General features: G+C 39.2%; 2 protein-coding genes across 2 annotated transcripts in view; both read left to right on the top strand.

The window, feature by feature from the left end:
- Positions 1-11,131: 11,131 nt before the first annotated feature.
- On the top strand, positions 11,132-17,514 carry nipal3 (NIPA like domain containing 3). The gene is made up of 11 exons (XM_022751325.1): positions 11,132-11,337; positions 11,618-11,686; positions 12,189-12,360; positions 12,495-12,554; positions 12,914-13,059; positions 14,056-14,152; positions 14,337-14,472; positions 14,705-14,793; positions 15,030-15,093; positions 15,238-15,332; positions 15,545-17,514. The coding sequence occupies exons 1-11, from the start codon at positions 11,302-11,304 to the stop codon at positions 15,730-15,732; spliced, it is 1,152 nt and encodes a 383-aa protein (XP_022607046.1). The 5' UTR covers positions 11,132-11,301; the 3' UTR covers positions 15,733-17,514.
- Positions 17,515-18,347: 833 nt separating this feature from the next.
- rcan3 (RCAN family member 3) overlaps positions 18,348-24,450 on the top strand; it is a 40,597-nt gene continuing 34,494 nt past the window's right edge. The window contains exons 1-2 of the mRNA XM_022751031.1: positions 18,348-18,457; positions 19,974-20,241. Of these exons, the coding sequence (XP_022606752.1) occupies positions 20,029-20,241 (213 nt within the window). The 5' untranslated portion in view covers positions 18,348-18,457; positions 19,974-20,028. The remainder of the gene's footprint in view (positions 18,458-19,973; positions 20,242-24,450) is intronic.

The following is a 24,450-nucleotide window of genomic DNA, read 5'->3' on the forward strand; positions in this document are numbered from 1 at the left end:
TTGCACCACCTTTTAAGAAAACAAGATTTGCATTCTGTCCAAGAAAATGTACAATGCCTGAGCTTTTAAACTTCTGCCTGAAAGAAGTTGCTCAACAGAGGTCACAGAGTGACACAGGTGGAATCTGGATAAAAGAAAAGCCCACATACATGAGGTCTTTTGATGATTTCCTCTTTGATTATTCCATTTAATTAACTTTATATTACTCCTGCTTCATTACCCACTGTCCTTCCAAAGTATTGCATGTTGTCTCTACAGTGACACAGGCATGTAGGCCCATTCCGGGCATGTCGATAAGGACCGTTTGTTTAAGATAGTGGAAAGTCTGCTGGTATATGTAGTCTGTGTTGTGTTTGTATGCACTCATTCCTCTTTCACTTCTGTCTCAGACTATGCTTTTGTCTTTGGAGCATTGGTATGAACACAATTGAAAAATGGAATGACACACACACTGTCGATGAACACACACACTCACACGTACATCTACAATTAAGCACATACACAATTTTTGCTCTCTCTTATGAGAAGTCCCCAAGAACACACACATGCACGGCAACAGATACACACACACACAAACAAACAAAGGTCACAGATACAGACAGGCGATAATCTAGTCTGTCACATATCTGCATCATCTTACAGTTCTCTCCACTCTGCCATGTCGACTAACACACCAAAAATAAAGTAACGCCGATCAAATCAGTATCTGATATTTGGAAATGGAGAATAGAGAAACGAAATATTAGAGCTGTGAGTTTATTTAAATTTCTAATGAAGACCGCAGCAGGTTGACACGAGATGCACCTCACACCTAAGCTGTTACACACACACACACACACACACACACACACACACACACGCGCGCGCGCACACACACGCACAATTTATAGTGTCTAGGCCACTGATTGTGGTCCCACCCAAACTGAGAGCGAGTACCGGGCTTATCTCCATAACAGGTTTCATTCTGGACCTTCAGGCCAGAGAACCTCATTTTATGGTTTGTTTCTGGAGGACACTCTCATCTGCAGCAACTAATGAATACTTAGAAATGTGCATAATTGCACTTTGAACTGAGTTGCAGAAAGGCAGAAGGGCCTATATCGTATACATGACATTAATGTTAATCACATATCATAATTAATACACTATCTACTGTTTAAAATAACTTTGCCATGCCAATAGTTTTTAGAGTTAAAAAAAATTAATAGTCTGGCATTTTGGTAAATACACTTTCAGAGTTAGAGAAGACTGGTACCACTAATCATGTCTATACGGTAAATATGAAGCTATTAGCTTAGACTGGAGCCTGGGTCTCTCAGAAAGTATCAAAACCCTCCTAGCACCTCTAAAGCTCCCTATATACAGTATATATATATATCATGAACAAGAAGTTGGCAACCAGCAGCCAATGGAGATTTTTCCTTTATTGTAAGCTAAGCTAAATTGCTGCTAGCTGTAGCTTCATATTTACTCTAAAGAAATGAGAGAGGTATTGAACTACTTAACTAACTCTTCCTTTAAATAATAATCTTATGAACCTCAATTTAGAGCAGAGTATTCCCCAAAACATACCATAGTTTGCATGTTGAGGGGTCATCTATGTCAAGCACGTTTCAACTATCTACATATTGATTATCTTTTGGAAAGCATGGACTGAAAACACAGGCTGTCTGCTTGGGAGAATGGTCACAATATGCAGTAGGTACAGTGTTGTATAGGAGCTGCTTTTAAACTACTGGTATGTTCCTTTAAATCTACTGGTATGGTCTTTTACATAGAAAGACCTTCCTTAAAACAAGTCCATCCTAATGTACCACACATCACATCATGAGTAGCCTAAATTTAATGCAAAATGAGCATCTGCCAGATTAGCTCACTGTGTCTTTGTAGCCTCAAGCCAACGCTGATATTTTGGTTAAAATTTCCTGCAGGCAGTAATACTACACACAGGTGGTGTGGGTTCACAGCATATACAGTACAGCTCATATTCTTCAACAACGAGATGTGATATCTGGCGTCGCAACAATCTTCTCTTTATCTTTGACAGAAAGGGACACTGTTGCAATTACAAGACAAAATGTTCCTTATTGTATCAATTGTTTGTATGAGTCAAATGTGGGTGCATGATTTTTTGGGTGTGTGCCTGTTGTTGCGTGTGTACATACAATCTGTTACATGTCAGGCATGGATGTTAACTTGCGGGTCAAAGTCAAGTGGAAACTGAAGAAGATGAGGGCAGCACTGAGAATAGTATGTTTGAGGGAAATGAGACTCAATCGGGCATGTGTGCAGGCACGATCAATTATCGCTCTTAAATGAGGCAGGAACCATTTCTCTACACATTGTTTCCTTTCCCTTACGATAAACATCTCCTTCTGTCTCTCTCTTCCACCCTCCCATCACCCCTCTCCTTTCTCTCCCTCCCTCCCTCCCTCCCTCAGCTTCTTTTCCTCTTCCACCTATCATCCTTTTATTGTAACTCTTCCTCTATGGATGACTGGTGATATTCCCGTGGGATAGTGGAGGAGGAGAGCTTTCCAGGGACGTGTTGCTTCATCTTCCAACATAAAGCAGGGAACATGTCCAGACCACCTCACCCTGAGTTCAGTAATGAAACCCTCTGACAGAAACTGATTTTTTGTAGGCATGGCTTCCTTGTACACACATTCCCTCTATTTATAATGTTGTCTTGTCTGTCCTTTTGCTTTTTGTCAGTTCAATTAATGTTGTCATTTACAACCCACCCTTAATATTTGGATAAAACCAGCTAATTTTCACCATTGCTTCTATAGCTTCCCTTATTTTGTTATCCTAAGAAATAAAGGGACAAAAACATTAAAAATGCAACTTAAAATCAAATTTACACTGACTTGCACCTGGCAAACTTTCACTCTGATCACAGGAAAGAAAAAATTTTCCATCTTCACCTGTGATACTTCCCCATGATCTACTTCTCTCTCTCTCCCTCCCTTTTCCTTTCTTCGTCTCGCGCCCAGTTTCAGTCTACATGTCTCGTCTTGTCGGAGAATTAGAGGAACCACACACTCCTTTTCTCCTCAATCCTGCGGAACAATCACAGCGTGTCCTGCTCAAGAGCCGCAGCAGGGTGCGCCCCATCGCAAAGCAGGGAACAAGGAAGACTGACGCATTGGTGCACAGTCCCTGTAACCTCTAGGCTTGGTCTGCAGCCAGAGTCTGTTACCATAGTGATCAGTTCATCTGTTTTTCTCTGTAATAAGCTGCCTGCTTATCTGTCATTTTATCCAATAGGGATTTATTACAGAAACTTCCTTCTTAAGCCAAAGGTTCACAACTTTTGAGTCAAATTTTTTGTAAGTTTTTGAAATATTTCCATGAAGTTTTAAGTAAAACAGGTTAAATATTTAAAAGAGGATTCTTTCCTTGCAAACTTAATTAATTTGGGTCAACAGAGCACCAACGCTGGGTTATTTTTACCAGTACGAATGGGTTGTTTTGACCCAATGTAGCTGTTTTTTTTTTTTAGTTTTTGTTAGTTTAGTCTGACCCAGTGATTTTTAGTGTCATTTTCACCACTGACTGAGTAGAGTTAAATTTTAAATTTATATAATTTATAATGAAATACAAAAGGCGTTTTCTTAAACTGCTCTCCATCTGTTTGATGTCTCATTATTGAACTGGGTGTCTTTAGGTGTGTGCGCCTTAGGGGGGTAATAATGATCTAATAATATGTCATCTGATGCAGAGCAGATTCTCTCATTGATAAAACAATTACATTACATTCATGCCGTCATGCTGCGAAACCAATAAACTACTTCTTGGGAAGTGTCACGTTTCTCAAAGAATGAAATGACCCTTACTATCGATGAAGCATTAAAATAATGAGGGATGTGTGCCAATAATAAAATGAGTGACTTAAAGGTGAAATATTCCCGAGATCTATCAGACCAGTTTCAGGGCACAGTTTACATGGACTGAAATGATTTGAACACGATTGACACAATATGAATATGAAATTGTTATGTAAACAACATTTTCAAAATACCTTAAATAAAGTCCAAAAGAAAAACTGGGTTTAGGGTAGAATATTTAAAAGGGAAGTGACGCAATATAAACTTCAGACTGTAGGGCAGACAGCTTAAAAGGCATTAAGTTTTAATTAGACTAAGGTTAAGAGTTGGTTATTTCAGTCCGCATAGTCTTTTTGAGTCAGATCCGGCAGAAATGCACCTGCTATTGTATAACTTAAGCCTCTCCTGAGAGAGAATTCACCTGCCAGTGCAAAGGGAGGAGGGAGAGAGGGACGGACAGAAAGAAGGGGAGGCAGGGAGAGAGACACTCATGCCTTCAAGACGAATGCGGTTTGTCACCCGTTTAAAAGAAAACGCAAATCAAGGCAGAAGTGTGAATGGAAGAGTGGGGAAGATGTGAGGAGGAGGAGGAGATGAGGAGGTGCGGAGGAGGCGGAAAGATGAGGGAGGGGATAAGGGGGCGGGGGGGGGGGGGGGGGGGGGGGGGGGGGGGGTGGGGGGGTGGTTCGTTCCTGCAACAAGTTTAACCTGAATCCAAAGCTAACAAGATGCCATGATTGCAGGGTGCTGAAAATATGAAGGAACAACCAAAGACAACAGAAAAAAAAGAAAATTAAACACAGGCTTTTGTTCACACTGGTCTCCTCTCTCTCCTCAGGTTTCAGACAGATGAGAGTCTCTCTCTCTCTTTCTGTGTGTCTCTCTATCACTGAGATGTAGCACATAAAGTTTAGGCTTCACTGACAGGCAGTCAGGATGCACGTAGGCAGCATCTGTAAGGTCAGTCTACATGAACACACATACTCCAAGTCAGAACACAGTCAAATGTCCATGCATACATATATCCTGCCATAAATACACACATTTCAACCAAAAGCCACTGTAAAACATGGGTTACACACCACTGGTGCAGTGTCAGAAGTATTCAGATAGTTTTCTTAAGTAGCAATAGCACATAATAAGAATACTTCAGAATAAATAAAATGCATTCAAAATCTTTATAAAGAAAAGACTAGACTACTATCTGCAAAAGGAAAAGAACTCATAACTCATTACGTACAATGACCGTTTTTTGGAGCATTTTCAAATTCTAAGGTTACTAATACTGATGCACTGATTTACAAACAGCTTGTCGAGGTAGAATTTTTAAAATGCAAATACTCAACTACAAGTGCCTCAAAATTGTACTTTGTGCAGTACTTGAGCAAATAAACATAATCTTTGTTGGGTCACCGTGTAACCAAACATCCTAGTTCAATTTAAAATCTTGGTTTAATGCCTTTTGTCTCACTTTTCCCCGTGTTTTGTGTCCATATACTGTCATTGGATATTATAATGCAAAACAAAATGCCAGAAAATAGGTTACTGCACACTGAGCACACTGAAGCTTTGCGTCAGACTAATTTCTCATAATCATCCAACTAAATGTAAAGTTCAGAACCAGAGGGGGAATGAAGAAAGTCATTTATCATCTCATACACACATCCATGCGCACACACCATAATTCATTACAACACTCGGCGATGTGTGACATATACAGTATGTCGGGGTCGAGAGTTGACACAAAGTGTCATCTTACATTACTCATAACTGCGGGTGAGAGAAGGAAAAGGCTGCAAACCATGAGCCGTGTTGAATGTGGGCTCTCACAACAGCGTCTTTAAGTTACTGCGAGAACAAGTTTGGTTATTCACACAGGTTAAGGAGACCGTGCACCAACTACTGAGAGCAGTTTTGTCATTTTACATTTTTGATATAAGTATTTGTAATGTTTGTAAAGATTATACACTGAACACAAAACACACAAAAAGGCCAGTTGAAATGTTACTCAATCATGTGTCGGATTGTCATAATCCATCATGGAGCATTATGACTGTGAAACTGTCAAGAAATAATTTGAAGTTGTCCATGTGCAACTGAAACCCTGAGTCACTATGATTATTATAAGTCATTAATAGACTGAAGATTTTAAGACAAAATGACTTAAAAATGATTTATAATTTTGTAATATGAGATTATTTGGGATTTATTACGAGGAGCTGTAACTGATTTGTTTTTTTAAGCAAAAATAATCTCGTCAATTTTATAGACATTATAAAGATTTGCCTCAAAGGGCTTCACAGAGGGATATGGAAAACAAAAGAATATAATTTACTCTATGGAGAAACAGAATGATGAGGTTAATAGTTTGCAAACATATATGAAAAGTATGAAATCTGAGAATGTCAAGCAATTCACAAAATGTGGTAACATCTTATGTTACGTGAAGAATTAATTTCTAAAACAGTGATTGTGAGGTAATAATCATTTTAATTCTTCTTTTATATCAAAACACAAATAATGCAATATTAAATTTTACTTGAAGTGTGTGTTAATTAATAATGACATGACAATGTGACACAAAACGTATCACATTGTCATACATAATTTATCACCGCCCCATAATTATAATGGTTGTATGATGGCCCCATAAGCACAATTATATACGATCTATACTCGTATCCTAATTATTCCTGAATTCCACTCCACCTGACACGTTCCCCGTCTAAAATCTTTAATGGAGTCGAGGTACAAACGTCATCAACAGCCTCTCCAACCTCTCATCTGTGGTCATGCAGGAAAAAATCCCTAATAACAGAGTAATTCTCCTCGCTCACATAATCACCAGGTATGACACACAGAACAACAAAGCTGCGACTGAACGGGACACGCACAGGGCCACCAGGATGGACACAGTTTTGCTGTTTTGCTTATTATCTCAATAGTCAGATGTTTTGGCACGTGCTTTGAGTTTAGGGTAATTTGGCTAAAGAGGATAATCACTGTGAATTTAAAGCCCAGAAAGAGGAGAGAGGCTTAGTCGTGAGAAGCTTTTAATAAATGAAACTGCCCTCTGGCTTTTCATTTGACATGAGAAATTGTGTTTGAGAGAGTACCAATCAAGCAAGTGCAAAAGAATAATTTTCCAGTTGTGAAAAGTCTGATCCCTCTGGTAAAAGTCTAAAATAATTTGATTTGTCTCTCAGCTTTCAGCCCAACACAGACTCCAGATACTCATGATAGCAAATAGGAAGTAGTCGCTGAAGAATCTAATGAGCGAACATCCTTTTCTCATTGTCACTTAATTCTCGGTTGATATCCGTGCGATTATTGTGACTAAAATCAAATTCTTTTGTCACAGATTTTTCATCCTGTTTGGCCGATGGTTTACTAAAGCGCACACAATGTCACCGAAACCAGTATTCTGGAGGGGTGCCCAATAATCATAATGCTGAGCTGGCTTGTTAACACAGTCAGCATTACACCCACAGGTCGTAACCTCTGCTCAGTTAAACCCAAATATCTAATCCAGCAATCTTTCTAATGTTGTCATTGTCACTTAGGACTCATTGCCAGAAATGCTCCCGACGAGCCGGGACTTGCAGAGGTTTTAGGAAAAGCCTGCTCTTCCACCACCACTTTATAACGTGTTAACATTCCTTTGTAAGATGGAGTATCACCTCATGGAGAAGACACTTCCTGTTGCATGGTGCAGTATAGTCATGAATATGTCCCGTTCATCTCCTTCTCCTACCTAACGTACACACATTCTTCAGTTATTACAAATGGATGCTGGTCTGTTTGGTTTCTTAAAATGGGCCTGGCAGTTATTAAACACACGGCCATGCTTGTCACTAACGTTCATGCATTCCTCTAGAGATAGTGGATGGCGCCCACGTATCATAAGGAGCAGGCACGTGTGTAAGAAATTATATTTTGATCATAGTAAACATGAAGTAATCATAAAATGTATCATCTTTTCAAGTGTATTATTCTTTAAGGTTGTAGGATAATGTTCATTTTCTGGGTTGACGAAAATGAGCTGAAGGTAAGAAATGTAAATTACAGGATGCCAAAAAAGCTCCCTGTCACTTGTAAATAAGAGTCAAACGCATAAAAAAAAAACTGGTGCCTCAACTGGGCGTCAGAGGTGTAAAAGTTGAACAAACTCAAGAGATGTCAAAAAATGATGAAACTTCTCTGTAACCTGAAGCAAAACAAAAGATAAAATAGAAAGAAAAAGCCTTTGACTCAGTTTTCTTTATGACCTCTAACCTGCAACGCGCACAGAGAAGGTAGGTTGTATTGGAGGAGAGCTGAGACAATAAGTCAATTTAAATATTAGTCCATCTACAGAACATTAACATTGCAATTTTGATAATCAACCATTTACATCATTTTTTTTAAGAAAGAAAATGAAAAATTCATGGGTTGCAGTCTCTCAAATGTGAATATTTTGTCCATGATAGTGAATTGAATATCTTTGGGTTGTTGGACAAACCAAGACATTTGAAGACATTTACTGACAAAATGATTAACTCATTTATCACAAAGATCAATTCTTTAAAAAAAAGTCATCGCTAGATGGGCTGAAACAATTGCTTAATTCAAATGAAGTGATTAGTCCATGTATCTATAAAAAAAAAAAAAAAAGAGTAGCGACTGTTTTGATAGCTGATTGTTTCAGTAACAATGCAAAACATTCATCGCTTTTCTTATTGTAAAATTATACAAGTCAGACAAATTAAGACATTTGAAGACATCACTTTGGGCTAGATATCACTATTTTCTGATATTTTATGAAAAAAAATAAAGTTTGAACAATTAATCAGAAAAATAATCAGTAGATTACTAAGTAGTAATACTAGTAATTAAATGAACTGTTAGTTGCAGCCTTAAAAAGTTCAACTTTTGTGAGATTTGCCTCTTCCATTGACTCATCCCTCCACACATCAGCCTGTTAATCAATTCATTCTTCCAAAGGGCCTTCAAAGCTGTCCTACTGGGACACATGCACACACATACAAACACATGCACACACAGTGTCTGTCCCTTATGCAGGATGACCTAATGTTCTGAGGAAGGGACACACTTTTATCTGACAGGACCTCTGACCCTGCATGCTCTCAAGAAGATGACAAAACTTCTGCAACCTAATTAAATTTTTTTTATCACATTTAACTTTTACTATCATGAGGTATAATAAATGTTTATAGGAGCATTGTGAGGGCATGATCATTAAAATTGCTTTATTTATTTTTAGTGCATTAGCATATTTAATTGCATAAAAGCACATTATATATTTCTGTGATGATGTTTGTCTCTCAGTTGTATTAAATTGTATTGCATTACATTAAATCCACCATAAACAATTTTTTATTAACAATAGACAACAAAAAAATTATACTTATTGTGTTAACGCTGTAATACCTTTGTTTGCCATCATTACATCCCTGACACTTTGACTGAAAAGTTAATTGAAAGGTATATTCACCTGGGACTAACATGATTTGTGCTTCATTTGGTGAAGTGGAAAAAGCCATCCACCTGCATACCTTCACACACATCTTAACACCCTAAGGAAGAGGCACCTGTTCACCATCTACTTACCTCCCCCCAGACACAGTCTGTGGGCTGTAATCAGTGTCTGTGTGATAAATATCTACGGCCAACAATGCCACGTCTCATTCCAACAAGTTGTGAAGGACAATCTGTGACAGCTGTGGTTTAGAATTAAACATATTATACAAGCAAGACCTGACTGTGATTCATCTGAATAACATAAACAAGTGTTCCTGATTACTCTTTTTCTGGCTAATGGTAGAAGATAAAAAGGTAGTGCAACTGTCACTGGATGTCACAATGACCTCAAGAGCTGTTTGAGCTCTGAAGAGGAAGGAGAGTGCATCCATTTCCAAACAAAAAGCATTCAGATGTATCTATAAAAATGCATCAATCTGATGCAGTTCATCTGACCATCCACAGCAATAATCATCAGGTCATAGCTCTGAGCAAATAACAGCTCAAGACAAGCTCCTGGGACATACCAGTCAGAAATAAAAATAAAAAGGTGGAACGTTTGCCAAAAATGCATGGCTTGGTTTCTCCAATCACTTTCATGCATTTAGGAATTAACAGTGTCAGCTAGTTGCAAGAAAAGAGCTAAATTAAATGACAATCACACATCAAACGAAAACAGCAAATTTGCACAGGAATGTCTCGGCTTTGATTTAAGCACAGTGGGACAAGCTGGTGGTAATCCCCTGGCTGTGGTGTTTCACTCCCTCTGCCGGTTAGCATAGGGAATTAGAAGAAAGAATGTTACTGTATATCTGAGTGTGTGTCAAAAATGCAAGAGCTCATTTTGTTGCCTGATGTCAAGTTCACGTTATCAAGTGAACATATGACAATGTTAACTTAAGTTAAATCTTGTACATTAAAAATCAGAGACACTTTGTTAAACTACAGCTACTGCACTTATTTGAATGACTCATCAGTTGCTCACATGATTTCCACCATGTTTTTGACATGGGAGAAAAAATGAACTCTGCTGTCTTTTAGCTCACACCCTTCATTGACCTACCTTTGTTTTTTTTTCCACAGCTCCTGTTATAGAAACACTGTTGCTGACGTACTGTTGCCATGTCCCTCCTTCACTGCTGCAATGACACAGAGGGAAGATAAAACATACCATCAGTGTTAGTCAAGATTAATAGCATGATGCCATGGTGACATGGTCATAATCATGTATTTTTCAGGCAGAAGAAGGGTTGCCTATAATCATTTAAAGATTCAGTTTTAGAGATGAATGTGTTCAAGCTTATATGTCACCTAATTCATGAACATGTAGTCGGGTTGTAATGGATAAATAACAGATAAATTTTAAAAAATTACGCTTAGATTGGCATCTGGCTAATGGTCTAAACTGGACCCAAGAATTTACTGGCATTTGAGCAGCATTTAAACTGATCAATATCCTCATCAGCTGTAAATGCTCTTGGATCAATCACAGCTCAATGGGGCCGTCTATTGTCCTCAGGTGGTACTGCAAATTACAAACAAGACTAGTGCAAACAACAGAAAATACAATGGAGATTGGGGAATGAGTGTGAAAGTCAATCCGGTTAATTAATCATATAAAAAAAGAATTTAAACATAAGCCATCAGCTGTTCCTGCTGTCTACTGATTTATCAACTTTCAAAATAAAATAAAAATCGTCACCGACCACGGTCACGTGATTCAAGCGTAACATGCGTCTTGCGTCAGAGCGTAGCCCAAAACAAGTGCATTCAATAAGGAAGTGAGGTGCTTCTCGTCCCAAAAGATGGTGTCTTCCACAGCGTAGAGACAGATAAACAAAAAATAAATGAGAATTAGATACATAATGTCGAATCGACGAGATGAAATATCTGGCATCTGAATATCCGGCGACTGCAGATAATTAATAAACTGCCTCTGAAGGCGAACGGGATGGATATCAGCAGAGCCGACGGAGGCTCCTACACGGTGAGACACATCAGCTTATACACAGTACTTTACTTTTCCATTGTCTGTTAATATGTTAATTTTTTTCTTCGCGTATTGGGGTTTAAACAGTTATCAAGAGGTTTCAAGTAACTTATTTTGTGTATTATCATGTCTAAAAATATCATATTAAACCAAAACTTTGCTAACCGACATATTAGAGCGCTGTGGATGCCGGGTGGACTGATGGTAAACAAAAAAAAAATGCCAAAACTAACTTTATTTAACCTGACTGAATTACATCAATGTTTTTTTTCTTTAGGACAATCTCATTGGGACTTTACTTGCTATTTTTGGAAATGTGCTTGTCAGCATCTCGTTAAGTATTCAGGTAAAGAGCTCATTACTTTACAATAACTTCCTTCAATGTACTTCCTTTGGTGTCAGCTATGTCATCCAAGCATCCTCATAATAACAATAATTATCATGTCTCCTATATGGAATAGTTTTGTTTCTCTACTCTCTGTGTATCACTTGCTTTTAGGTCAGTACTCTATGTAAACATAGCAGGAAGGTCACATTGTTAGAATAACCCTTTAGGGCTATAGGCTGTCATTACAGTAGCATTATCAGCCTTAAGTAGAAGCCTTTATGGATGAAATGATATACAGTCATCACCTCGTGATGATTCATCTCTGTCATTTTTTATTCATATTGCCTGTCCCTTCTGTACTTCTGATTTACAGTATCTCTACTGCAAAACCATTTGACCTTGTTTGTTTAGTTTAAGTCTTATATGTTTGCTTTATTTAAGTTATATGTACTGCAGTAAACTCTCTCTTTACCTTCTGTCAGTCACTGCTGCGTTTTACCTAAATGCTTACTTACTACAGAAATACAGCCATGTGACATTAGCCGGAAAAAAGGACCCGCGTGTCTTCTACCGCACTAAAACCTGGTGGTGTGGTTTTGTCCTGACCTGTCTCGGGGAGGGTGCAAACTTTGTCTCTTATGCCTTTGCCCCCCTCGCTCTCATAGCACCTCTCAATGCCGTGTCTGTCCTGAGTGAGTATTTTTAATACTATTCTCTAATATGTTGGTGGTGATTTTGATGGAGATAAATTAGTATTATAATTTCAAATTTATACATGAAGTAATTTACAATAACACTTGCATTATGCTTTTCTGTCCATTTTCAGCAAGCTCAATTTTGGGTCTTATTTTTCTGCGTGAGAAATCTAAGCCAAAGGAATTTGCAAGTAAGTCGAGCAGATGTGTGCGACCGAATATGTGCAGTTGCACTGACACTCATATGCAAATAACATGAAATTCGTGCCATTGTATGCAAATTCATCAGTAGCCTCACAGCACTTTGCAGACTACATGCTGCCTCCTCAGCTCCTGTATTGATTGAAATTACAAAGCAAAGTCAAAAAGTTTGTCCATGCACAGGACCTTTTAAAGCAAAAGCTGCACTCTTTCTTGTGCCCCAAAAAGTACTGTATCTTGAGTTTGTCTGTGATATCTGAAATTTCCTCTACTGTGTTATGTTTTACTTAATATCCAATTCTCAGTATCTGACTGCTTTCCATTGGTTATATATTGTATCTTTTTTCAGAGCAGTATGGGCTGCCCTTCCTGGGCTGTGTCCTAACCATAGGAGGAACGTACCTCTTTGTAGCATTTGGACCAAACTCTCATGAAAAACTCAAAGCGGAGAACATTGTGAAGCACATTGTCGGATGGCCTGTTCTCTTGTATCTGGTAAGACACAATCACTCGCTGACAAAGTTCAGAAGCAACAGGCTCTATAAACATTTCTCATTCTCATTTGTTTTCCATCGTCCAATCTGCTGTGTTCAATTTCCAACCCACACTTGGTAAACATGGCATTGCTAAATAGCATATTAAATATACACATATTGTATGTCCTGAACATGAATGAAAACTGCAACATCCTCTTAGACAGTTACAGTAATGTTACAAATATGTGTCCTACAAAATGCAATTTCTCCACACCCACTGTACCCACCGTTTATATTCCATCAATATAACGCTAGACAAACATAACAAACCTGCAGTACGGGTTTGGCGACTCATGTTCTATTTTTCCAGACACTGTCAGAGGTGTTCATTTAGGTGGTTTATGAGGCTGTATTTTGTCATGATAGTAAGAGAACATCTTGTGCCGTTGAGTTCAGTGTTGGTGAATGCTGTTAGGCATTCATGTCTTTTCACCTTGCATGATTGCAGGTTGTAATTGATCCAACTGACATTCAGACAGTGACTCCTTTGAATCACAATTACAAATGCACCTGCACAATGAGTCATGTTAGGTGAAACATCAATTTCACTCTCTTATTTAATAGCAAGAGGTAGAGGTCTGTAAAAAACCATGAAAACAGAGTACACTAAAGAGTGGACAGCTACATATAAAGTGACTGTCAGGTTAAATCAGCTCCTCTGACACATTTTACTCAATTGGTTTTTACTGCATGGCTGCTGTATTGTACAGTATGTTGTGTATCTGTTGTTGATCTATATTATTTGGTCTTCCCCCGTTTGGAACAAATTATGTTTCACAAACTTGCACTGAACACAGCAAATTTCCCGGGCTTCTTGACTTGTGTTATTATTCAGCACAAATGTTTGTCTCTGGCTGTGAGATTAATTGTACTATTATAGAACCAAACTGTGCTTCCTGTTTTGTTTATTTGAAATTAATTTTGTGTTTATTGTTGCCATTATCCTTATTGACAGCTCCTGGAGATTATCACGTTCTGCCTGCTTCTATACTTCTACAAACAGCGCGGTGCTAACTACCTCATTATTATTCTGCTGCTGGTCGCTCTACTGGGTGAGTCCGTGGCATTAAAGCCAGTCAATTTCATACTATCTATAAAGTCGAGCTATTACCATACTTTAGTGGAATACATTGCCACATTCTGAATGCTCAAAAAAGCACCTAAGCTGGTGGTGAAACAATCTTTAGTCCCGTGTTGGTGTTGTGCTTAACTGTACTTTTGTTGGTTGGTGCACAGGCTCTGTCACAGTCATCACAGTGAAGGCGGTGTCAGGCATGTTGGTACTCACCGCTGAGGGCAGCATGCAGCTCGACTACCCCATCTTCAGTGTCATGTTTGTGTGCATGTTGGCTTCGGTGGTCTTCCAAGCCAGGTGAGATACTGGAAGATTCAAGATGAAGTATGAAACGGGGGAGAGTGTGGTTGGCACGTGTGAGGTGCCTACACGGTGTTGTCAACAGGATGTGATAATATAGAATAAAGATACATACATTAGTTTGCTATTCAAGTTTTTATTCTTTACTCCATGGGTAAGTCATGGTCTTTCATTAAGTTTTCTTAAATCCTCATTGTTTACTATTTTTTGTGTGTTATTGTCTTCTTAGGTTTCTCTCCCAGGCTTGTAAGCTGTATGACTCTTCTCTGATTGCCAGTGTCAACTACATCCTCTCCACCTTCTTCGCTGTGGTAGCTGGTGAGTTATGGTATTCTTTATCTGGGTTTGCCCAGACTGATTCTCTGCTTTGACAGGCAGTTTTCAATTGGACATGGAATAACAGGTGAATAATAGGTGAATACAGTTTGCTGCCTAGCAGCATAGAAAAGAAGCAATACTTTTGGAGCCTGAAAAGCATTCTTAAGAGTCACAATATGGAGGTCATGAAACATTTTTTATCTCTCTCTCTTATCTCGCTCCTCTCTGGTTTTCAGGAGCTGTGTTTTACTTAGAGTTTAAGAATGAAGACGTCCTTCACATCTGCATGTTTTTGTTGGGGTGAGTGCAATGCTATAGTAAACATAGAGAACAGATTTGCTGGGAACATGTGATGACTTCCCTTGAAATATTGTAAAAAGATGTTGAGCTTTGTGACCTTCTTATGCATAAAAGCTGCAGCTGATTATTTTCTGTTTGGTACAGAACTGCATTGTGTTTCCTGGGGGTCTTTCTCATCACCAAAAACAAGAAAAAGATAAAGACCTTTGAGCCGTATGTCACTATGGATATGACTAATGGTTTGTATAAACTTAACTTAATTACTGAAAAGCTTTAGCTTTAAAGCCACACAGAGCAAGATTTTTTAAATGGAGAAATATCTTTGTCTTATAAACCCAAATCACAAAGTGCCTAGTGTAACTTCAAACATAAAGTACAGGGATCGTGTGAGATTTTAAGTCTGCAGTTGTTTTTTTGAAGTTATGTTGAGAACTTTATCCTACCTGTCCAGGTGTCCCAACTATTCATGACAAGGGCCTGGTGCTTCAGCCAGACTTCAATGGTTCATTCTCCTACGGGGCTCTGGTCAACAACGATGGAGTGGCTCCTGTGACTGTACCAGTCAACCTGGAACAACCGCCAGTCGGCTGCAGATCCACTGATGCATCTCACGGCCCGCCTGACCTGAAGAAAGATTAGAACCAAAGGGGTTTTTTTTTAGGTTTTTTTCCCTCTGTTACTTCATCCAACTATAAACAACATTCAAGGACCCTGAAAGACTAACAGGGGTACGTTCAGTTCTTTTCACGTATACACAAGACTAGTACCCATCCCAGTAGGAGGTGTCCACTGGGTTTTTTAGATGCTCTCTTATCACCTAACACTCCTCACCACATCCTTTCCTTTTTGAAATCTCTAAACCAAAATGTGACCTTGAGAAGCTTTCCTTTCTTGAGAAGATGTCAACTGTTGTAATTCCAAAAAGAAACTTGAATCGTCTGGATGTTCTGGTGGATTCACAAACGTGGCTTCAGGAATATGACAGCAGAGAGTGCTTTGCCTCGAAGCGTACTGCCTTGCACCCTGTGTTGGCTTTGAGATGTATAGTAAGGACTCACTTCCACGACTGTTAAGCTGTTTTGTTCTCATTACAGGGGAACGTATAGTAATCTGTTCTTCCAGTGAGGATTGTGAAGTTTCTCCTCACTTCCAGGTTCCAATAATATTATAATGTAGGTGCGGTCTTTTTCAGAATACTTGCCAATGAACATTTTGACTTTAAATATCTAACTGTCTGTCTTACATGAACGGTTTTCACTCCAGCTATCTGCCTCTTGTACCTGGGATTTCATTGTATTATTGCTTTTCCTGATGTGACCAAACAACGGGTACAATTGTTTTAATTTATTGTAATGTATTTATTAATTTTCAAGTTTGCTTTTAATGTGCCTTGAAGACTAGCTTTACACTGGATAAATTACTGTAAGGTGGTACATAACCCACGAAGGTGAGTGATTAATCACTGTCGTAGACCAGTTATTCAAAGGCAGCTGTAATCTGTCAGTGCCTGTTTGAATCAAAATAAAAATCTGAATTCTGGAAATGTTTTGGAAAGGAAGTGAGAAAAATGAAATTACTAATAGTGTACAATTAGTTAAGTGTGAGTATTAAAAAAAGTCTTCTTACAAAAGGTTTAAATTTTAAAATAACTGGAAGATAGTCATTCCTGATGACAAACAAATTTAGAAATAAAAATCACAGTATGTAGATAATGTTGCCCAATTACTATGTTTCTTTCTGGTACAATGTATTTCAAAAATAACCTCATTGATTTTTTTTTTTTTTTACAAGCTGAAAGATGATGCTGCAATAAGTGAAACATCCATGTATACCAAACTTAAATTGTCCATAGCTAATGAATGGCTGCATAAATTGGGATACGTTTACAGAGGTATCTTCTCCACATGCAGCACTGCATTTCTACAGTGTTAATGAAGCAGAGAGCTACACAAGAGCTGTATGCCTTAGCACAGTATTCAGTACATGGTTATTTTGATGATATGGCCTGTGGGTAGTCACTGAAATGCATTGTGTATATAAGCTCATCATTAACACCACTGTGTAAACCAACTGAAGACTGCCTGTTTATCAATAATGCCTTCTAATGAAGCAGGAACAGCTGTAAAAGTCAAACTCTCATTGTAAATTATATGCAATCTTGTGTCATATAAAGTTCATGTAATCCAGTTCTGTTGTATTTGGAGTAACACCTCATGTTTTTGGTTGGTCATATTTTACAGAACATTTGCATAAACTAAGATGAATTGTTTTACAAAAAGTTTACCATAATGTTAGAACCAGATTTGTCTTTTAGTCTTGATAATATTTTGTTGATCAGTGTTTTTGGTTTTTCTAAATCCGCCAATTTTGAAAACGACTTGGGCCTAGTGCTGGCTATGAAAGATGATCCAAAGCCTGGTAGTCACTCACCAGACAGGGCCTGGGTTTTCTGGTGTTACTAGTTATTTATTTGGTAAAAAGGTCAAACAATAAAAGTGACAGCATATAACAGATTACAGCTATGACCTGTTCAATGGATCATTCTATCAGAAGTAAAGCCTCGCCCTCTTTGGAGAAGGGTCAGACCTACTTCAACTGCACATCACAGCCCCCACAGTGAACTTTACTGCTAGCATGATCATCTGTGTGTCTATGGAAAGTCTTAAGACTTTGTTCTGATGGCCAAAAACAACACTTTGATTCATGTAGCGGTGTTTACAATCCTGTAATCCAGTGTGCAATTTGGTGCGTGAAAACCCCCACTGATCCCCCTGGCTTCTTCGTTTTGCTTGGAAAAAAAAACAAAAAAACTGAGGAACTAAAATTGAACTTTAAACGATTGCACAGTCGAAGAAGTCCCTTATTTTGTGTGTGCAACAGGTGGATCCAGAGAACTGAGCTGTAAGCCACCCACAAACATTAAATATAAGCATAGATATTACGTAGTGCCTCATTTAACGCAACAGGTGAGTCAGTTGATCCTGATTTGGCTGTCCGACGTCGACTATCACATGAAGCCACAGTTTGCTGCTTAATCGCCACCAATCTTGAAGCGGAGCATCCTCCCCCTAGCTGCAGCCTCATTGGTCGCTGCGAGCCTCCGCCGGCATTTCATTGGTTTTACCTGCGAGTCTTGACGCTGGAGTAGGCTGCATTTAGATAGTGCCCAATAATCCAGTGATAACAAACAAGGACTTGTCTGACAGCGGCCTAAAAAAACAAACAAACAAAAAAAAACCAAAAAAAAGAACAATAAAAACATATCAGACCAGCTTCAATCTGATTAAAGAAAGTCACCTGAAAAATCCTGATTTTACTCCTCGTGCAATGGCTTGTGTCGGCCGCTTTCACTGACAGTAGTGAGGTGAGTGATAATTCAGACAAGAATATTTGCATTTGAACCGCTTAAAAATTGAAATTAAAGCAGTAACTTCATCCGCGTGAGCCTTGCCGTGTCTCTGTGGCAACTTTCGTACCAATTTCCTTCGTGTTTTATCTTGAAAACAGTGTTTAGCTTTGGACACACGAAAGAGAGTGAGTGTTACTGTTGTGATAAACACTCGTGCATGTTTTTGTCTTTGTCGCGCGAGCCCTTAATGCAATGTCCAGGGGTTTCCTTGAAGTACACGCAGTGCACATTTTGTTGTCACGATCCTCTACGGCCTATAATGCTGTAGACGTGATGTTATGGTGTCATTGCCTTCGCGTGATCTGTCATATATCTGACAGATATCAAAGTACAGGAAGATACAGTATATAATCAATATCTATACTTTATTATTCCTCCTAAATGTTTGACATCCGGTTGATTTTTAGATGTTAATGTGGTTTAAATATTGATGATAATCGTGATTCGATCATGTCGACCTGTAGATGGCACTCTATTCTCAGTATGAGTGTTGGTCTCAGTGTCTCAAGAGTAGAAGTTTCATCTTTCAGGGTCAGGGTTTTTCTAACAATTGTCTTCTATATGTTCCATGTTATACGTTTCCCCCTCCCATTTTCTTCGTTGTATACCTCATAAAATGATTAGATCTGAAACATTTAGTCGACTAATCGTTAATTCAAACAGCAGACAATGAGTCAGCAGCTACTTTGATAGGTCATTTCAAACGTCAATTTTGGTTTTCTTAGCCTTCTGTCTTGGTAACCAAGGATTTGAACTGCTGCTTGGACAAAACGAGCAATTTAAATACGTCACCTCGGGATATGGGGAATTATGTGTGACATTTTTCACTGTTTGACATTGTACAGACTAAACAATTAATTGCATGCATACATATAGTCACTATCAGCTTGTCCTATGATATTCACGATCAGTTAAAAGTGTGTAAGTAAAAGGCAGATAAATGGTTGAATGTATCATTAGTTGCAGCCCTAAAAACGTACATCATGAATTTATCTTCAGGTTTGTTGGACCGATGTTTTTGAAAGTGAAGCTGAAGCTTATTTCTAGTGTTGTTTGAGCCATTTCAAACATACAGTACCTCATGGCATCTGTGAAAGCTGCCTCTCTAAAGACCTCGACTGGGAGCAGGCAGATATAACTGAATCATGAAAAAAGACAAGATATTTTAATAGGAAAACCAACCTACAAGTATTTTTTTGCCTCATCTTTGCTCCTGTTCATCATTATTTCCTCTTGTGATCTTTAACTGTCACCTTTTCCTTCATCATCCTTCTTTTCCCTCTTCGTTTCTCTCTTTTATCTATCCTACAGCCTGTGTAGTGTCATCACTGACACTTTAGTGCAACCCTGTAATCTTCATGTACCAGTATCTCACTATCACCTCATTCTGTCCGCCGTTTTCTCCAAACATCCATCCGGTATATTCCCCTCATCTCTCAACTTTCAATCTGTTAACTTCACCTCTCCGCAGTTCCAGCCTCTGTGGTCCCCATCTCCCTGTCAGCAGTCTACCAAAAGGCTTCAGCATGCTGCGAGAGAGCTCCAAGGCGTGGAGCAACGGCTCAGAGGCCTACAGCAGCGATCCCGAGGAGGACGAAGAGGAGGAGGAGGAGGACATGGTGTTTGGGGAGAACAATCAGGACGGCACGGCGGAGGAGATGATGGATCTGAGCGACCTCCCCACAGCTCTCTTTGCATGCAGCGTCCATGAAGCTGTGTTCGAAGAGGACGCGCACAGGGTGAGAAGGAGCAAATTCATTCCCTGGGTCATATTTTGAATGTGTGTGTGTGTGTGTGTGTGTGTTTGTCGGATGGTGTGCCAGTCTTTGTACTCTCTGAGTCATCCAGCTGAATGTGTCAGAGCGTCCAAGATTCAAGGCCCAACAGCACGTGCATGATGTCATCCGCAGCTTTTGCTCCTGTCTGTCTAAGTCCAGTCATGGTCTCAAGCTGCGCTGCTGATTGCTCAACCACAAAGGCACACACACACACACACACACATATGCACACCTGATGCTGTTATTTATTCGCCAGGGAACATGAATACAAGGCAGTGGATTACAATATGACTTGCACAGAATCATGAGCCATAGTCCATGTGCCTCTGCATATCATTTGATCATCACCTCATGCACTGTGTTATTTATGCCCACTTATGCTGACAGAGGTGGTTTATACAGAAGCCCACAAACACATGTTGCGGACATCAAATACACTTACACGTCTGCCCATGCACACACTTATTGGATATATTCTGTTAAGGTCTCTCTAGGATGTGTAGAGTCTCTCAGTCCCAGCTTTATCAGACTCATCAGAGCAATGGTACGTGGATCACTGGATCCTGTTTGCTGGAGGAGGATACAAAGAAAATACTTTTAATTTTCTGCCCCTCTAATCCAATTACGGTGTCCTTCCAGCTGGCATGCTTCACATCTATTTTTAAGTCATTTTTAGTCATTCTCAGTCAAGCCTACCCATCCATCTCTCTCTACAGTACGTCTCTAAAGGCTTCCCACCTCATCCACTCCATACGTCTTCTCTTTCTGATCACTTGCATGTTAACTTTATGCCATTTCTTTTCCTTCCTCAATTCTTTAAATATTCCCCTTCTGTCTCTCTCTGAGGCCTTCTTTATTTATCCCTTCTATGTATGTAAATGCAAAGCGGAGAGGCTAAATCTGGCGCATGCACAAAATCCCTTTAAATGAATCACTCCTGCTTTGTGAGTTTGCTGTTTGTACACCCATTGCTGCTAGTGCTGGAGCCCGCCCCCTTCCCTCCCTTTCGTTTTGCCTCCTCACTTCATTACGATTCACACTCCGGCTTTTAAGTGGAAATGCCACCCACACACCCTTCAGTCAGAGCATGTCAATAGATTGTTCTCCATATGGTTCGATTAAATGAGCTTGGCTAAAAATAGAACTTTTGACATTTATTTAAACTTTCAAAATGAGGACAGGAAGGGATGAGGCATGAAATAAAAAAAAAGAAAGAAAACAAGTTGCTTGTGATATTTTCAAAGCACAAACAGGGACTTTATGAGGTTGTTTTTGGCTTGTAGCAGTGTTGTTTGATTTTGCTCATACACACATACACACACACACACACTCACTCACGTAGTCTGTAACCTATTCTAAAATTGAAAAAAAAATCCTCTATTTTCCTGACTGCTAAAAACTTGACATCTCTACATTCAGTGTCTACATCCTCAGTGAAGTACAGGGACATGGCAACCTACATTTTTGTGTCTTTGGGCTCTTGGCTCTCTCCCAACACCGACATTACCTTCTGTTTCAGTTCTCAAAGGCCTGCATGCAGGAGGATGGGCTGTTTCTGTAATCACACTGTGCTCTTTTAGAGAGGGAGGGAGAGACAGAGAGAGACATGTGCCCCCATATTTATAAGAAGCTCTTAGCAGGCTATGAAAGCCTTTCCCTTTCTTCTGCATTAGTGAAAAGAAAGTAAAACCTAGTGGCACACTTTTCTCTCTTATCTGCAGTATTTTGTTCCCCTGACCAGCTTTTAAGTAAAATGGGGAGATGCCTTAAAAGTGCTTAATGTTTCCTCACAAAGTTTAGCTGAGGTCTGGTCACATCAGCCCACCTCTCGGACTGAAACGATTAGCTTTGTTAATCTTTTACTGATTAAAAGGAATTCTCATGATTGACATGGCTGTAGTTGACATCAACACTTGATAATTTGAACGGTCTTTCATAGAGCTCAAAACATCAGTCTTTGAATTTAAATATAATAATGGGCATCATTATGCATCATTATTACAGACAAATGCTGCTTCTCAGCTACAACGCACAGTGGAGGATTTTAAATTATTGAACATGTTTTTCCCCTTTCTTGTCCCCCATTCACCTTTTTAGAAAAAAAAATCAAAACTTGCTTGCGAAAGATAATTCTTCATCAATACATCTTCAAGTCTTTCCAGTTGCTTGAGAAATACCAAAAAAACCTACCATTTGATATTTGTCAGGGGAATGTCACACTGAATACATCCTTCATTTTATTTTCCTCCTGAGCACAATTTTCATTGATTGTTTGTACAAATGATCCAGTTTTTTTTTATAGTTTTGTTAGTTCCTGTTTTCTAATATTTATTAATGTCCGACATCGAATGCCTGTCTCAAGCTTGATGAAGGTTGGTAGACTGTAAACAGCAGGGACGGTGATGGGAATAAGTCCAGGAATTGATTGTTCTATCACAGACAAAGGCTGATATGTGATATATTTTATGTATAAGTGTTCAAATCAAACCAAAAGAAAAACCTTCACCCACCCTCCAAATTGAATCGCACTGACTCTGTACTGTGTCATATCAGATTTAACTCAGAAAAATGCTGAGTTGCGTATAGCCCTGGTTAAATAGAGTGGTTTTCATTGTGGCCTGAAGAAAGATCAGCATTACGATTAACAGTACTGCAACACAGCTGAGGCCAGTGTGGCTGCTACTTTAAACACGATTCATTATCTATAGCTCCCACAGAAAACAAGTGTGTATAAGGAGTGAGGGAGTTAGAGACAGAGGTGTGTGGTGTGTGTGGGCAAGGCAAAGTGGTTTCTGTGCTTGTCAAGAGAAAGATCAAAGAAGCCAGGTCCCTCATAGTGCCCAGTGTATATCAGGCCTAATCAGCACAGAGCAAAGCTTTCATTGCTGCTCCTGCTGCTGTCAGACTGAGCTCCCCTCAATCCATAACCAGTGCAATCAAGCAAGCGCCAGCTGCAGGCTTAATACAACACCAAGCAAACCAAACATCTCCAAACAACTCATCTACCTCATTTCCAGCCGCAGCAGACTGCTGCTTTCAGAAACAAAGCTCTGACCAAACCACTGTTCACTACCTGCACGGCACGACTGACAGACTATGTGAGTGACTAGCTAGTGAACACGGTGGAGCATTTAGCAGCTACAGAGAAAACGGAGTGAATATGAATCTAAGTGAAGTAATATCTGCTTCTAATTTGTGATGCTAACGACACTGAAACTGATCCATTTCAATTAAACAATAGGGCTGGGTATTGTTTAAAATTTTCCATAGTGCCAATACTATACCTGAATTCCTGCACCAATACCAGTCGATCAGTACACGGTATAATAATGCTAATATTCCTCCAGCCCAGGAAAGCCTTTGGGGAGTTAATATTGATCTTTTACTGATGACACTTGAGGCACAAGGGACAATGTAAATCATTTGACAGTTTACTTTATTCTAAACGTTTGTGGATCCAGTTTTCTTGTGACTGTACTAGGAAGGAGAGAGCTGGATAAAGGTGTTGCCACTCACCCCTGCTGCTAATAATGTCTCAGTGGTCACTTGTGGTATTGCAATGAAAAAAATCCTCTGCGGCCCAAAAATAATTTTTCCATGGAGTCCAGTATCGTGTCCCTGTGGTTTTTACAACACCTTTGATTTCCTCTTGTTATGGAATCTTTGTGTTTTCTGACTATCAATGAATTTGTGTCAAGTTTCATAATTGTTTCCTTTAAAAACAATAGCCAACTGCTATTTTTAACATTTTTTTAAACATATTTTTTTATAAATATCGCAATAATATAGTCATCGTGAATTCTTCCTAGAGTATATACAGTAAAAGCACATAGAACCCAAGCTAACGCAGTAGCCACTAGCTACCTCTCCCTGTTGTGCACCTTTACTGTAAAGATTTCCCTCTTAGTGATGCATTAGCAGTGTAGCAGCGATAGATAACTGTAAGTATGTGAAAAGTTGAACTGCTCTGGTGGATACATCTGTCCCACTCCACGCTAATGTGTTTGATAGTGTGACTCATGTGTATCGGACGATAAAGTAAGACAACCTAAGCGCAGAGTGGAGCAATGAAACACATCAGGGACTAAAGATAGCGTGATAGAGGATGTGAAAAGTGAGATGTAAAGTGAGTGTGACCAATGTGTGTGTGTGTGTGTGTGTGTGTGTGTG

The sequence above is a fragment of the Seriola dumerili genome, unplaced genomic scaffold, assembly GCF_002260705.1.
Source record: "Seriola dumerili isolate Sdu_G_001 unplaced genomic scaffold, Sdu_1.0 BDQW01000149.1, whole genome shotgun sequence".
In the NCBI taxonomy this organism is placed as follows: Eukaryota; Metazoa; Chordata; class Actinopteri; order Carangiformes; family Carangidae; genus Seriola; species Seriola dumerili.

Coding starts and splice junctions, on each gene's coding strand:
- nipal3 (XM_022751325.1), top strand. CDS start 11,302: ATGGATATCAGCAGAGCCGACGGAGGCTCCTACACG. Junction 11,687..12,188: donor GCATCTCGTTAAGTATTCAG/GTAAAGAGCTCA, acceptor TACTTACTACAG/AAATACAGCCATGTGACATT. Junction 12,361..12,494: donor CAATGCCGTGTCTGTCCTGA/GTGAGTATTTTT, acceptor GTCCATTTTCAG/CAAGCTCAATTTTGGGTCTT.